This window comes from Garra rufa, chromosome 25 (assembly GCF_049309525.1).
Source record: "Garra rufa chromosome 25, GarRuf1.0, whole genome shotgun sequence".
Lineage (NCBI taxonomy): Eukaryota > Metazoa > Chordata > Actinopteri > Cypriniformes > Cyprinidae > Garra > Garra rufa.
In genome coordinates, this window is record NC_133385.1 from 8189428 (window position 1) to 8207643 (window position 18216).

Here is an 18216-nt window from a genome sequence, read left to right on the forward strand (position 1 = left end):
GCCTATATATCTAAGTTATAAATGAATATGTTAAAAATTAATTAAAATATTAACGTATTTATCAAATATTAATTCTTAAAAATGAAACATTAAAAATAACATTGTATCATAAGCTGATGCAGTAAAATTAAATTACTTGTTAAATGTATTTAATATTTTTGTCGGCGCCGATAGCCTTGTGGGCAGCGCGCTGACATACAGGCATCCCGTGTTCGAATCCCGACTCGAGGACCTTTCCCGATCCTGCCCCCTATCTCTCTCCCACTTCGCTTCCTGTCACTGCTGATCTGTCCTATCAATAAAGGCGAAAATGTCAAAAATAAATCTTTAAAAAAAAAAAAAAAAAAAAATGTATTTAATATGTTTTTTTCTTAACTACATATACCATATTTATAATTAATTTTTCACTACAACATGATACAATATATTTTTTTATAAACCAAAAAGTAAAAATAATTAATTTGCTAACTTTTAATGTATTACATTATGTCATTTGTTAAAGTAAATTGAACTATTTGAATTAATATTTCACTACAATAACTTGATGCAATATTAAATGTAGAACATTCAACTAATTCTTGATTTTAATTGTTAACGTTAATGTATAATTACTTTGTAAATGTTCAAGTAAAATATTAAAATTGTATGCGTGTCTGTGGTATATATATATATATATATATAATTATTATAATATATATAATTAATTTCTCACTACAAATTGATACAAGATTATTTTATTAAAAGATTATAAAAGATAAGTTATAAAAATAAAAGTAAAATTAATTTAATTCTTTACATTTAACAATGAAAGTAAAATCTTCAAATCGTAAATAGAATTAAAAACCTACATATTTAATAGTTTAATAATTAATATTTGACAACAACAACAACCTGGTACAGTATTTTTTTTACTAAAACAAAGTATTGTTCATTTATTCAAGTAAAAAAAAAAAAAAGACTGATTCAAGAAGGGGGTCTTTAAAATGGCCAAAGAATATTACTTTACTAACTTATTAATTTTAAAGTTAAATTGTGCTTTGTTAGAAGGCTATAATGCCTACTAGAATGTTAAAAATGTTCAGTATTAAGTATACATTTTTAAATTGTTGTTTTGTAATTGATTTTATTTTTTGAAAAGCAAGACAAAACTGTAAAAAGCACATTGGCTATTTCATTTATTAATTTATTGAATTCATCTTTCACTACAACTTGATTCAGTATTTTTTTTATTTTTAAAAAGTGAAATTAATTAAATTCACTTAATTCTTGAATTGTATCGTTAACTTGAACATATTACTTGAACAAATTAACACACAAAAAGTAATAATTTATGGTAAAAAGTCTGGATTTTATATTAAATATATTAAAATTTGGGTGAAATGTGACTTTGACTTGGACTTGTTTTCGTGAGACTGGCCCAACTTGGCCTTTCTGAGATTTGTATCTGCAGCCTCGGGGTTAAAGAGCTGCACTTGTAACCCATAAACCACGCTGCATGGACAAATCCGTCGATCAATGTTCCCTGAACGTACCTGAAGCTGGTGCATCTTCGAGCAGGTGTCTTTGCCTGAGAAGTGCTCCACTTCAGTCAGCCTGAGGTCCATATCAGCGAGCCACACTGCCATCTCTTCCCTCTGCCTCTCAAAATCCTCCCGCTGGCAGACGAAATGCTGTTGCGCACACACACAGACAGATAGAGCATGATTCTGTCTGACCGTCTACACCCTGATGCTGTTTTTAGCATAGACGCAGACTGACAGGGAGACACATCAAAATCACAACAGGGACGTCAATGTGGCAGACAGGGAGCGGAAATGGCATAAACAAAACACAGAAGCCCATGCTAAGGGGGGCATATGCAGTGCAGTCGAGCACAGACCAACAGTGCACAGGGGTCACTGCGGCTTGCAAGGACAGAATTATGTAAGATGAACACGGGCAGAGCAGAAGGCTGTGTGGATAAAGAGTTAATGGGATTAAAATGAAGGCAGGAAAGGGACAAGAGAGAAAGTAGCAACGAAAACATCTTTTAAAAACAAGCTTTTTGTGGTTTTCAGCTCTGAAAAAAAAAAAAAACGTTTTGAGAAGCAAAAGCATTTGTACACAGTCTATTCATGTATATATTTTCGGTCAGTTACACAGATGTGCGGCCATATTGGCGATACTCGGATGTACTGTAAACAACAGCATGGATTGCATGGTTAATGTACTACTGAATACGTTTTTCTGCTAATTTATGCGGTCTAAACCATGGAAAAAAAATGTGTGGAAGCTGCTAAATCATATAGAGAAGGAATATTTTGACAAACTAAAGTTAATAGGTGGTAACGATACATACAAGCAGTATTTTTTTAGAGAGATATTAGCCTAATATTTCGCCTACCTGACCGAAAATGCTAAGAACACAAATGTTATCAATGTTCTTGCCCTGGAAATCCTGGTCCACTTTGGCCAACCATAAACGCTTTTTGTTCATCAGACAGTTTTTTTTCCCTCTTTTCCTTGATTTGTTATAACTAACGCAAGTCCTTAATACTCTTTTACTTTTTTTCCTGGTACGACCGATTAGTACAGCCCAGAATATGACAATAATTGACCATTTTCAGCAGCAGTAATCAGCAAACTATAAGTTTTGTTCAGCTCAGTGGTTCTGTTTACATTCAGAATGACCGATTGATGACGCATCGTGACACACAAATACAAATACTTACCTCAGCTTGTGGAAAAGCTACTTGTGATGAGCTTTGATTCATCATGTGGCTTTTTCATTAATACCTTTTGGTGTTTTTGGTGGTTGTGAATATATTACAAAAGTACAAAACAGATTTTAGTACTTCAGTAGGTCGTAGGGTGACCATACATCCTCTTTTATACCCCAGATATTTCAGTTAGAAATGTATGGTTTGGCTTCGTTTTCTCATTGTTTTCATACTTACTGAAGGTAATTACTGAAAAGTAGTTTGACCAATAGTGTGCAAACATTGTACATGATCAACCAATAATGGCATATGAGAAGGCGGGATCTACAGAGAACTGCCAAAGCAGTGCAAATACATGCAAAACTCTGACATTAGGCAATTTAGAAATGCATGTTTTAGCACTGACCTGAATAAGATGTCACATAGAAGACGCTTACATATAGTCTATAAGAGAAAATAATAGGTGAATTTATAAAAATGATCCTGTTCAAAAGTTTACATACAATTGTGTTGTTACCTGAATGATCCACAGCTGTTTTTTTGTTTAGTGATAATTGTTCACGAGTTCCTTGCTTGTTCTGAACAGTTAAACTGCCCGCTGTTCTTCAGAAAAATCCAAATTCTTTGGTTTTTCAGCATTTGTGTGTATTTTAACCATTTCCATCAATGACTGTATGATTTTAAGATCCATCTTTTCACACTGAGGGACTCATATGCAACTATTACAGAAGGTTCAAATGCTCATTGATGCTTCGGAAGAAAAACGATGCATTAAGAGCCAGGGGGTGTAAACTTTTGAACAGAATGAAAATGTGTACATTTTTCTTATTTTGCCTAAATATCATATTTGTTTCATTTAGTACTGCCCTTCAGAAGCTACAGAAGATATTTATATGTACCCCAGACGACAAAATAAGTTGATCTTCCCTGATCTTAAATTGACAAAGTTTACACCCCCTGCTTGTAATGCATTGTTTTTTCTTCTGAAGCATCAGTGAGTGTTTGAACCTTCTGTAATAGTTGCATATGAGTCCCTCAGTTGTCCTCAGTGTGAAAAGATGGATTCTTAAGGGTTCAAATACACAAAAATGCTGAAAACCCAAAGAATTTGTGGGAGCTGAAGGATTTTTCTGAAGAACAGAGGGCAGTTTAACTGTTAAGGACAAACAAGGAACTTGTAAACAACTATCACTAAAAAAAACTATTAGAACTATTATTTTCTTATGTGGACTATACGTAAACATCTTTTAGGTGAAATATCTTATTCAGGTCAGTACGAAAAAAAAAAAAAAATAACATGCATTTTATTTGATCCCTCTTATTTTGGTAAAATAATTCACATTTAGCAGATTCTGCATGGTGCATGTAAACTTTTGACTTCAACTGTATCTCCAAAAAAAAAAAAAAAAGCTTTTAGTAAGGTTTTGTTTGGTCGCAGTACCAATTCACTTCCCATATGCGGTCCTTTTTGACAAGGAAAAGTACACTATTTTTTTCAGGGCCATCTATCCTTTTTAAATCATGTCAATGATATTTTGTGTGTGTGTGTGTTCACATAGCAAGTGGCAAAACATTTTGCATGTATTGTAGTATTTCATTGTAGTAAAAAAATGACTGAACAGCACCAGAGGGTTAAAAGATGACACCTTTGAGCAGTTTGAGTGTCTTTTATATACCTTCAACCTGCGGCACACAGTCTCCAGAGTGTTGGTGAGCTGATCCCAACGTTGTCCGCAGTCTTTCGTCATTTCTACGAGTCGTGCGCCCATAGCACCCCTGAACAGGCCGACCAGAGTTCGACTCCTCTGGGTCAGTCCGTCCAGCTGGATTAAACGTATCCTGGCCTCAGCACGCAAGTTCTGGAAGAAGACGAAAACAAACAGTGAGTTCAAGTGATTAACCAAGAGGTAACACCATTCTAAACTCTAAAAGTAACCACCGGAAGGTAAAAAAAAAAATACATCCCACCGGTTCTCTAATTAGCTAAAGCGGGTTATTTTAAGAAATTAGTGTGAGGGGTTAAGACGGAGGGAGGCGCAATGGTGCTTAGGAGGAGAGCCAAGGAGTTTGACGACCATTTGGTGTCATTTATCTTCACTGGCACGGGTCCCGGGCTTCTAGACAGTCTGAGTAAATGCGCTGTCTGCGCGTTTGTAAGTGTGTCTATGTGTCGTTGATTACACTTTCATTGTAGAAAGCATCAAGACCCTGGCTGGCATCCACTCGGCAACAGACACCTGTAATGACTAATTGGAGATTGTCTTGCTCTCATCTTATATAACACAACTGCCAGAGTTTGGAGGCAATTTGTCTTTTGGCAACTCCGTTTTAGAGTTATCATCCTCAGATTTAAACTAGAATATGGGCAGACTTGTAGCTTTAGACCTACTGCATTTCTAGGCCTCAGCATAGCAAGTGAATATTTTTGTAACAGCATTAAATTGGTAATAATTTAATTTTTTTTAATGATTTTTTTTAAATTACTTTGGTTGTTGACCAAAATTGTTACAACTACCTAAAAGCCTTATTTCAATAAGATTTGTGACCCTGGACCTCAAAACCAGTCTTAAGTAGCACGGGTATATTTGCAGCAATAGCCAAAAATACATTTTATGGGTCAAATTTATCTATTTTACTTTTATGCCAAAAATCAATATGCATTGCTAAGAACTTCAGTGTATGTTTTGTTGACCTTTGATGTATCACCTGTTAATAGTATATTTGTTGGCAATAAAAAAAAACATTTGGACAACTTTAAAAGGGAATATTCTCAACTTTTTGCACCTTCAGATTCTAGATTTTCAAATAGTTTTTTTTTTTTCAAATATTTTACCTTTTTGCATCCAAAAATATATAGATATAAATACATGTAAATATTTTTTTTATTTTACATAATACACACACATATGTAAACAAAAACATTTATTTTGGATGCAATTAATCATTTGACAGCACTAAATAACTACTACTACTACCACCACCACCAACAACACAATTTTTGGTACACATTAAAATGCTATGTATACATCCAAATCACTTGAACACTTGTATAACTTAAAAATGTTATTAAGTTTTAACTTGTTTACAATGTTATATTTTTTTATTTTTATTTTTTACATTAGTGTTTTACTAAATATTTGATAACTTTTTTTATGGTTTGTTCAGGTTGTAAAACATCATGTGACTCCCAAAAACTTATATTTTTGAACTAATAGACCAATTATCTGTTTGTTAACATCCGGGATGCGCGCGCATCCCGGGTGTTTACAAACAGATAATTGGTCTATAATTAATAATTTGTAAAATAAATAAATAAATACTTTCAACTCTAAAAAAAATATTTAATTTTGTTTTTAAATACTGATCAAGATGTCTACTCCAACAAGTCTACACTGAGGTTTTTTTCGGAATATGCTTTGAAATGCATCAAATATTTCCCTAATAAAACACAATAAATGCTTCTTCTTTTTTTTCTTTATCATGGACACTATTATTTGACATGGACACTTAAATTAAAGGATTCGTTCACTCCGGAGTTAAAATTTCTTGATAATTTAACCTCCATGTCATCCAAGATGTTCATGTCTTTCTTTCTTCAGCTGGAAAGAAATTAAGGTTTTTGAGGAAAACATTCCAGGATTTTTCTCCATTTAGTGGATTTCAATGGGAGCCAATGGGTTGAATGTCCAAATTGCAGTTTAAATGCAGCTTCAAAGGGCTGAACACAATCCCAGCTGAGAAATACGTGTCTTATATAGCGAAAAGATCAGTCATTTTCGCTACGTAAAGTTGAGCTACTGAAAGATGAGCATTTGTAGTTAAAAAGTATATAAAATAATTTTTTGGACATTCAACCAGTTGGATCCCCATCGAAGTTCACTATATGGAGAAAAATCCTGGAATGTTTTCCTCAAAAACCTTAATTTCTTTTCACCTGAAGATAGAAAGATATGAACATCTTGGATGACATAGAGATTGTAAATTAAAATGATCAGGAAATTACCAGGACATTTTTATTCTGGAGTGAACTAATCCTTTAAGCATCTAACTGTATTGAATTTAGACCAAATGTCTCATTACCTCATACTTTCGTAGCTCCTCCTTTGCTGTAACATACAGCACATGGCTGGAGTTCGGGGATGCTGCCATTTTCTCAGCCGATCGAAGCCAGTCATCTAAACAAGAGATTTCTTTCTTGAACTCATACCACAGCATCCACCTCCTCTCCAGCCTGATGGACCAGTGAGAAACAATTAGGTAGAACAACCTGTACAGATCAGTTATGCAGACAGGACGCCAATACACACGGACAGCTACTCACTTGACGCAGCTCTCGAGGGAGAAGGAAGCATCTTGGCTCAAGTCTCCAATGGACGAGCACTCATTAGAGAACTCATTCAAATCATCATGAAGTAAAGAGCTTCTCGTGGGAAAGCTGGTCTCAGAGGACTGCAGGTAGAGACCACTTTGGGGGTTCGTATTGACACATGTTTGCTTGTCTTCTCTGTCTTCATCACTTCCTCTGGGGCCTACTCTGGTGTTTCCATGGTGACTGGCTTTGAGTGACGTCTCTTCTAACATCCTGGCATCACCAAGTGCCACCTGTTTACAAGAACACAAAGGGAGGCCAGTTGATTAGGCTCAAACACAACATGATGCACAGACATATTGTGACCCTGTTGTCAAAACAGAGCTCTTTTAGTAATGTAGTCTTCCTTATGAGGATGTGAATGTAAGGTATTTTCAATTCTGTGCATTAAAAAGAGAGGAAATTATATATATATATATATATATATATATATATTAGTGGTTGATATTATATTTTGTTAAGTATTTTGGGAGGCATCTAAAACTGTTTTTTTAACAGCAATTTGCTATATTTTTAAGATTATGCATACAGTTTTAAATATTATTGAGACAATTGAGAAACAGCAGAAATTAAATACAAATTAAATAAAATATAAATGATTATATCATGCACACATTTCAAAAACATAAAAAAAAACCTAATAAAATAAAAACAAAAACTGAAAATCATGCATGAATAAAAAAACCATAAAATCAAATACAATAAACATAATCAAATAAAATAAAATTAATACAACAAAAAATACTTACAAAAGTAAATTTCAGAAATACATAAATATTGCAAATCTAAAAAGATAAAATAAAAATAATGCATAAATTAAAAAAGTATTTAACTAACAAATACAAAAAAAATAAATGAATACATTTCATAAATCAAATAAATTCATTAAATACAACAAAATCATAAAATACTTAATACAAATAAAATAATAAAACAAAGTATAAATAAAATTAAGTTAAAATCATGAATACATTTCAAAAACCATTCATAAAGTAATCAAATCCAATAAATAAATTAAATAATTAAATAGAATAAAATAAATGCTTTAAATACAACAAAAACTTAATGGAATAACATTATGAAAATAAAATATAAATGATTATAAATGAAAGCGAAATACATTTAAAAAAAAAATAATAAAATAACTAAATGTAATAAATGCATATAAATGCATAAATGTAAAAAAAAAAAAATCATAAAATAATAAACAATCAAATAAAATGAATAAGTGTCAAATACACTCATAAATAAATGCATTAAATACAAAAATCATAAATTAATCTCATAATAAAACAATTATATATTCAAATGTCATAAATACATTCAACAAAATCATGAAAAATAAATACCTATAAAAAAAGTAAAATAAATACATTTCTAAAACATACATAAAACATATATGAAAGAAAAATCATGCATACATTTTAAAAACATAGCCGAATAATAAAACAAATAAATCTAAATTCTAATAAGATAAAATAAAAATAAATCATGCATAAATTAAAAAAAACATTCATCAAATAATCAAATAAATCTAAATTCTAATAAGATAAAATAAAAATAAATCATGCATAAATTAAAAAAAAACATTCATCAAATAATCAATCAAATACAATAAATAAACAAGTAACCAAATAAAATAAAAAATAATAAATGAATACATTTCATTAAATACATTCATAAATAAAATACAACAAAATAAATATAAAAAACGCTTATAATAAAAATAAATTAATGTGAATCATTAATAAAATCAGTAAAAAACTCAAATACTTAGCAAATACTTAAAATCATGCATACATTTAAAAAAAAATCATAAATAAAACAAACAAATAATCAAATACATGAAAAAGATGAATAAATAAATTCACAAATAAATACTTTTTTGAATCAAGGTCAAAAGCTTAGGCCTATACAAATTTATACTCGACCAACACAAATCAAGTCAAATGCTAATTTCCTTTAGCCTTTCCACTGTTGCATCTTTTTCTCCTTGTGATCTCTCATCACAAAAGAATTTCACAATTCATTTACAGTGCATAGAAACCCACGACTGCAGTATCTGGTTAGAAAAGCTGTGGCTTCTCTGCATGACAAACGCATTAAAACTTTCAGACACCTCAGACATGGAGAAAAGGCTTCGCTGCTCTGGGGTATAACTTCAGCCATCAAAAACCATAAATCAGTTTTATGCCCATTACCCAAAGGAGTTACGACACTGCCGCCCCAGCCCTGGCAGAAAAAAGCCAAATAGATTTTCCTCACTCTAATACCTGCATAATGTGGCTGACAGAGCAAGGTCAGCTGTGCCAGGCCATGGCTGCTGTCAATCACGAATGATGGGCCTAAAAACTGCCGTAGGCTGACCTCACTGCTGACCTTACCACTGACAAACAAACACTTCAAGAAGAGCTTAAAAGCCCACGCAAGTCTCATATTTATGAATGAACTTGCCTTGTAAAAAAATCACTTTGGGAGAATGGTTCTTTCCAAACTTTAAACCCAACCAGCTTATAACTCAAAGCTAGACGGCATAATTCACCCGCAACCTTGCCGTCCGCCTCGGCCGCCTCCACAGGTGACTTCAGGCGCAGCTCAAATGACTGTCATTTCTCAGGGTCCGCTGTGAGTTTGCCCCAGTGGAGGGCGTTAAGGCACTGGACTGAGTCTCAAGGCAGTCAGGTTGAAAATCGAAGTCACCGTTATTGCTTTCCTCAACCTGCAGAGAATGTTGCTCTCGCCTGAGGAGTAATGGAGTGCAAACACGACTGCAATCCATACTCTGTTCCTAACCTTTTCAAAAGTGAACAAACTTATAGCCGACCGCAGGCCATTTCCCATCTCATTGGTGAGCCTGTGTCTTGAGGAACAGGTGTGGACATGTGACACCCAACAGGCATGCAGTGACACAATGACTGGAAATGCGATGTTAAGAATCTGATTTCATCCCGATTTTCAGCCTGTAGGCCTACTGTACATCCCAGCCCAGATTAGGTTACATATCATCATGTTCAAGCACAAAAACCAAACCATGGAGATGGTCATACAAGAACAACACCTGACATAGGGGTACAAGGAGTTCCCATAGGTGTAAATAGAACATAAACGTGACTATTTTGGTAACCAATTCAGTCTCAGATATCTTGCAGAATTGTGTATATGATACATGGTATCGAAGTCATAGAAATGAATCATAGGAAATTAATATACAAGCAGAATCAGAAAGGAACTTGAGACACTCAAGAATGTAATAGACAGGCCAGATTACTTTCCCCCGGTTAAGCATCTGTAAAATTATAAGCAAATCAAATAAATCACAAATGGATAAACAAACAAACAAAATAAAGAAAGAAAACTAAAATAAATTAATAAAAATCAATTAGTAAATGTCAATAAATACATTCAAGTAAAAAAAACAAACAAAAAAAAAACAAATACAACACTATCATAAATAAAATAAAACAAAAACTACATAAAATAACTCAAATAAATAAACCAGTCAAATAAAATAAAGGTATCAAATAATTACATAAATAAAATACAACAAAAATAAAACTCATCAATATCATAAATATTAATAAATAAGATCCTAAACTAAAATAATCAAATAAATACATAACTACAATATAACCATAAATAAAAAATAAAATAAAATACAAACTATACAATAAATAGATAAATAAAGTAAAGGTGTAAAAGTAACAAATGTCAATAAATATGTTCCATAAATACATTAATAAATAAGATCCAAGTCATAAAATCCTGAATTAAAATAATCAAAATGCATACATAAAATTTAATCATAAAATCAATTAAAAAAAAACAAACAAAAAAAAAAACTCAAAAATAATCCAAAATAACCAAATAAACAAACCATAAATGAAAATGTTTTGTAAATGCATTTTAGTCAAAAAATAAAATGAAATAAATTAAAATAATATATAAATAAACTACAATATAACCATAACCCTTTAAATAAATAAAGATCCAAGTCATATAAGATCCTAAACTAAAATAATCAAATAAACACATAAATAATAAAATAGAATATAACCATAAATAAAATCAATTTTTAAAAAAAACTAGTCAAAAATAACTTAATAAACCATAAATGAAAACGTTTTGTAAATGCATTAATGAATATTGAAATAAATAAAACCCAAGTCAATAAGATAAAACATTAATAAAAATACAAAAACTACAATAACCATATACTGAGGGGAAAAAAAATACACTAACAAAAGATACACAATAAATAAACACATACATAGTGAACTAAAATGATCAAATAAATACATAAATAAAATACAAGATAATCATAAAAATAACTAAAATGAAAATGTTTTGTAAATGCATTCTAGTAAAGACTAATTTTATTAAAATAAATAGATAAACTACAATATAAATAATAAAAAACACACTAAATAAATAAAAGATCCGTCATGTAAAACGCACTCTAAATAAATAAATTAAATAAATAAAATGAAATGTCAAGGTATGTCAAAATGTAATAAATAAATGCAATACTAATACAAATAAAATTAGTCAAAAAAAAAGTATAATAAATACATAAACTACAATATAACCAAAAGAAAAAACTCAATATAAATCAATCAATCATTTAATAAGTTCTTTTTCACAAGTGAAAAAGTGACATAAATTTGCTAGTTTTGGTATAGTCAGGTCACAGATAGCTTGACCATGGTAATTATATACGTGTAATCCTGCAAGAAAGCCATGATCAAGGCTCATAGCAAATGAATACAGACAGCAGGATCAGAAAGCAGCATGAGACACACAAGGATGTAAATGACAGGCCGGATTACAGATGCTTAGTCATCCTATTCAGCCAGTGTCGGTGGTTTGGCTGGAAACAGACGAGGCAGGTGCATCTGGGGACCTTTCCACAACACAGCCCGCATTTGAATGAGCTGGACTTGAATAAACACGCAAACTGCTGTCTGCGAGTGTGACGGGGGACAAGAAAAAAGCCCTTCCATTTAGGCGAAAGGTGACGCGGGATGAGTCTGCATGTGGAAGCAAATGAAAAGTAATGATGCATTCAACACATCAATGAAGCTCCAATCACTCTCAGGCTTCTTATTCAGCTTTTATAGGCCATTTTTCCAGATCACATGACACCTCTGTACAGGCAACAAAACACCCTCACAGAAAATGAACGTTGCTCTGGGGAGAACATCATTTTTCTTTCTTAATGGCGAATAAAGCGGAGCTTGTCTCCTCGGCGCTGAATAAAGCTCACGGCAAACGGAGGTAATGTTACCCTTTCGGTGGCCAATGACAATTACTTCGCTGTGTTTATGAGAAGCCGGGGAAAGGTCATAACACTCTAAAAGCTCAGACTGTTGCTGTTTTCATCCCAAGCAGTAAACAACAGCCAATCTCTGGCCAAGCTCGTACCGAATCTCATCCCACACGCCGCCGAGCGAAAAGTATAACCGACAGTTTCTGCCCACATTCTATTGATTAATTTCAGGTGGAGGACAAAAATGAGTTTAACAGCATGTCTAATGACTCTAATCAATCACATCACTGAAAAGCTCTATGGTAAATACTAATTAGACTCGTGGACCAACATTTGAGATGTGAACTAACTTTGCTACAATAACAAACTGTGAACTAAGACAACAAGTAAGGATATAAAGGATAAAGCTGTTCAGTGTAATTTATATCAGTTGTTATGAGCTGGTGGGTGGATGATGACCAAAAAAAAAAAAAAAAGGAAGAAGAAGAGAAATGCAAATAAAATGCAACTACTTAACTGTACATTTACAGATAGATAAGATTGCTAAGTTCTTATCAATGTAAAAAAAAAAAAAAAAAACACAACTGTTAAAGTCCTATATCTTTTGTTGTTGACAAACATTAAGTTAATAAATAAATAAATAAATATACATACACAAACTATAATAATATTATAATTATTATCATTAAAATTAACCATATCTAAACAAAACAATAATAATAAATTAAAACATGGTTTTACTATAAAAATAATAAAATGAATTCATAAAATATCTATAAAAAAAAAAATCACCAATAATACAAATTATTATTATTTTATTAATTAAATTAATAAAACAAATCTACATAAATCAGCAATAAAGATAATAAAAATGAAACTAACACTAATATGAAATTTGAATAAATGAAACATTTAATTAACAACAATAACATTAATAAATAAAACATCCTTATAAAATTTATTTTAAAAAATTATATTTTTTCTACATAAACATTAATAAATCAATAAATAAAAAATAAATATTAATGTGAATTTTAAACATATTATTATTCATTATAATGAAAACCACATCTACATAAAACAATAAAATTAAACATACATCTACTTAAATATTAATAATAATAATAATAGTATAATAATAACAATAATGTATAATAATAAAAAAAATTCTCCAAATGAATAAAACATCTACATAAAATAAAAATAAACACTTCTACTTTAATAATAATAATAATAATAATAAACAAATAAAACACATCTAGATAAAAAATAAATAAACAGAAACATACTTCTTTAATAATAAAATTAATGTATAAAACATCTATATAAAATCACTATTAATATAAATATGAATAAATGAAACATTTACATGAATAAATAAAACATCTTAATATTTTTATATTTATTAACAATAATTATAAATTAAATATGACATTAATTAATAATATTTTAATATTGTGTGCGTGTAATTTATGTAAATTATTTTTGTATAAAAATCTGAAATTTGTGAAAGAAATAAAAATGACAATTAACTAAAATTATTTAAAAATAGTATTTTATATTATTATAAACTATTTTAATTTTAATAATATTATCAAAATAACAAACAAAATATTATGAAAAATACTTAAAATATTCAATATTTTCTATATACAAATAATAGCAGAAGAAATAACAACACAGTTGCAAATGCATGTTAATAATTCTGCATATTTGGCTTATGTAGCTCATGGTAAAAAATAAAATTCCTTCTTTTTTTTATGTCTTAAACACTAATGTACAATAAACAAATGTAGAATCGTGTTGGGTCACCACCTGATGTCCGATGTAAAACCTTGGTCCATTCAAAGCCAGTGGAGAACCAGTGGTTTATACGATGAACACCACAAACCTGGACCATTTTAACACCATTTGCTCAGTGTGAGTCACAAAACTACGACAGGCTAAAATAGCTCTGCTTGATTGAGCCAACCTGTTGGCCAAATGTATTTTTAATCGAAAACGTGTGCACACACTCCCGGTGAGGTGACATAGTTCCACCCACTCCCGTCTGTGCCGTCCCATGGAGGCGGCCTGAGGAACATTTGTGTTTCCGGTGATGGGTGCTCGTGAAGACGGAGGAGATAAGGACCCTGGTGCTCCACACCCCCTGATCCCGAACCCTCGGCTCTCCCTCCCCGTCCTCCAAGAGACTGCGCTCATTGTCTCTTTGGTGCCACAGGCCCAAATCGCAAACAAACAGGCCTTTCTCAGCACCCGGATAGAGAGAAGAGGCCAGTGCCAGGACACCTGATCTGATCCACTACACACACACAAAGCAAGAGATGAACCGGGCCCTTCCTCCTCTCCTCGGACCCCTCTGGGACCAAGCTGTGCAGAGGGACAAAAGAGCGGCGGTCCTGTGAATTACAGTTCATTACATCTAATTTGCCATTAAACAGAAAATTTAAAAATGTAAAAAAAAAATTAAAAATTTAAGTCTCAATTTAAGTCCAACCATGGCCTTAATACTCTTAATGGGAGTTGAATGCTCTCTGAGAAATTGTCAGTATGTGATTCAAGTAGCTAGATCAGCCTTCAAATCTGATCCAGGCTTCTTCTAATCCCATTTACAGCACTCGCAATCTGGTGAGAGTCCTCAAAGCGCATCCTCTTGGAATTGCCTTAATTTCCCATGCTTAAGATGACACCGTTCCAAAAACAACAGACGACACAGAAGTAGGGGTGGGTGATATGACCAAAATCTTATCTCACGATTTGAGTCATTTTATTTTACGGTTATGATCCATATATCACGATTTAGCCATTTTTGCTTTAAATAAGGTCTTTATAATATCAAAAAATTTTATACCATAGAAATTTCATAATGTGTCAATATTACAAAAAACTAATACTAGCCAAAAAAAAAAAAAAAAAAATTAAAGGATTCATACAGATACTGTAAAATGAAATTCCAGGACTTTCAAGGACTTTTCAAGCACTTCATTTTGGATTTTTAAAGACTTAATTCAGAGATCTCACTTATCAAACAATGTCTTTGAAGTCCCGATCTGAATCAAATGATTCGCGAGACACGATTTGAAGTCCCGATCTGAATCAATTGATTCGCGAGACACGATTTGAAGTCCCGATCTGAATCAATGATTCGCGAGACACGATTTGAAGTCCCGATCTGAATCAAATGATTGGCGCGACACGCGATTTGAAGTCCCGATCTGAATCAAATGATTGGCGCGACACGCGATTTGAAGTCCCGATCTGAATCAAATGATTGGCGAGACACGAGATTTGAAGTCCCGATCTGAATCAAATGATTGGCAAGACACGATTTGAAGTCCCCATCTAAATCAACGATTCACGACACGCGATTTGAAATCCCGATCTGAATCAAAGGATTCGCGACACACGATTTGAAGTCCCGATCTGAATCAAAGGATTCGCGACACACGATTTGAAGTCCCAATCTGAATCAAATGATTCGCGACACACGATTTGAAGTCCCGATCTGAATCAAAGGATTCGCGACACACGATTTGAAGTCCCGATCTGAATCAAAGGATTCGCGACACACGATTTGAAGTCCCAATCTGAATCAAATGATTCACGACACACAATTTGAAGTCCTAACCTAAATCAAATGATTTGCGATACATGATTTGAGCGCCAATCCAAATCAAAGGACTCGTGATTTTAAGTCCCGATCTAAATCAAATTATTCGCGATATGCTATTTGAAGTCTCGATGTAAATCAAATGATTCGCGATATGCGATCTGATTGGAGCTCTTTAAAACAGTGAATCATTTTGCAACGCAATGGTTTAACTGATTCAGAGTATCAAAAAAACTCTGTTTCACCCATCACTACATGGTTTTTAAAATCATTACAAGCGTTGTCAAAATGGCCCTTTTCATTTTTTTCAGGTTTTTGTTAGTGATTTGCTTGAAATGAAGGATCGAAGTCACAAGTTCAAATCAATCAGAGCAGTAAATGACTCAATTGATTTGATTCATATGTTCGTCTTTTCGCATCTTCAGCCATGTTTTATTTCACAGATTCGTGATTTGAAGTCCCGATCCAAATCAAATGATTCGTGACACACAATGTGAAGTCCCGACCTCTTCAGGAACATTGCTACTTTCAAGGTTTTTTTTAAACCGCAATGCTTTAAAATGTTTACAAACGATACATTTCCGTGACCACGTAGCACTGCAATGTCACATGAGTGTGTAACCGCAATAGAGACTACACTCAAAAATCTCCCCTGGTTATCAAATTTAACGGTTAATCGTGTCTACGGGAAAATCGTCTACCCCTACAAAGAAGATCTGCAGCTCTGTGATAATATCAAAGGTATAATGAGGACGTCATCTATTAATTGCACCATATAGCCAAGGGCAATGCACTCCAAAAAGCGCTCTTGTTAAGAAGATGAATTCTGCTGCTCCACATGAAGACGTCGTAGCTGGAGATGGAAATGATTGTTCTCTCAGCTGTGATTCCCCAGCTCGCAGACGCCTGACAGGTGTTGTGCTCAGGGTGAATAACGCAGACTCATTCACCTGATGACTGACAATTCATTCAAGGACAGACAGCAGGTTTTTACACAGCTGAATGTCTGTTTGACACATCACTGTTGTAGCCTGAAGCAAGGTCATTCTCTCAGGAGAAAGACAAAGACAGAATGTAACTCTCTAATCAATAAGGAAACAGAAAAATGAAAAAGAATATAAAAAATATATATATAACAATTAAAAAAAAAGTTAAAAGACACACGCACACAATAACAAAATAAAAAGTATAAATGGTAACATTTATTATAAATAATATTGTATTTTTTTTAAATAATGTATAATTAATGGTTATTTAATTATTAGTAATTAATATTTTTAATTTTAGGTCACTGTATTATATGTATATTGATTTATCATTTATACACTTATTTTATTACACTATTATGCATTTTTGTTATTGTTGTTGATAATGTTGTTTATTGCTTTTTATTTTAGTTAATCATATTTTTATATTCTCATATTTTTTAGATTTTCATAACAAATAATAATTTACATAAAAAATAAATTATCTACACACTATACTTATTTAATAATAATTATATTAAAAATTATAATATTTGCACTTTATGTATAAAAAAACTTATACATAATACAACTTATACTTATACATACTTATAAAAAATAATAATTCATGTTAAATATTTTATTTATTGATAATTTAATATTAACAATTATATTATAATAATAAAAATAGTAATAATATTATATTTTCATAATATTAACATTAGTGTTAATGTCAACAATAACAATTAATTGCAATAATTAATACTTTGGTAACTAATGTTTCATTAATTATACATTAATTCATATATTATATTTAATAATTTTATTTATGGATAATAATAATAAAAATAAACAGTTATTGTTATTAATTTTAATTAATACTTTTTAATAACAAATGTTCATTAATTATACAATAATTATACATTCATATTATTCATTAATATTAAATAAATATTGTATTGATAATTTAATAATAATAATAATAATAATAAATACAAAAATAATCTATAATGTTACTGTTATTACTATTATATTATTATTATTATTATTATATAAATTAAACATCATTATTAATGTTAAAATATTAATATTTTATTGTAATAAATGATAATAAATAATGTTCATATTTTTATATTAATAATTAATGTGTGATTGACTACAAATTAATATTTGTATTGGACTTTATATATAAACTTTAAAATATACATGGCTTATCATTTTACTTCTTACTATTATTATCAATCTCAACTTAATTTAATAGTTAACAATGAAAATATTCATGTATAAAACCAACAACTAAAGCTTAA

General features: G+C 31.3%; 1 protein-coding gene across 1 annotated transcript in view; it reads right to left on the reverse strand.

The window, feature by feature from the left end:
* LOC141301303 (uncharacterized) overlaps nucleotides 1-18216 on the reverse strand; it is a 24407-nt gene that overhangs the window by 647 nt on the left and 5544 nt on the right. Inside the window, exons 2-8 of the mRNA XM_073831554.1 lie at nucleotides 14350-14628; nucleotides 9704-9809; nucleotides 9334-9447; nucleotides 7021-7301; nucleotides 6780-6930; nucleotides 4376-4558; nucleotides 1533-1670 (exon numbers count right to left, since the gene is read on the reverse strand). Of these exons, the coding sequence (XP_073687655.1) occupies nucleotides 1533-1670; nucleotides 4376-4558; nucleotides 6780-6930; nucleotides 7021-7301; nucleotides 9334-9447; nucleotides 9704-9809; nucleotides 14350-14628 (1252 nt within the window). The remainder of the gene's footprint in view (nucleotides 1-1532; nucleotides 1671-4375; nucleotides 4559-6779; nucleotides 6931-7020; nucleotides 7302-9333; nucleotides 9448-9703; nucleotides 9810-14349; nucleotides 14629-18216) is intronic.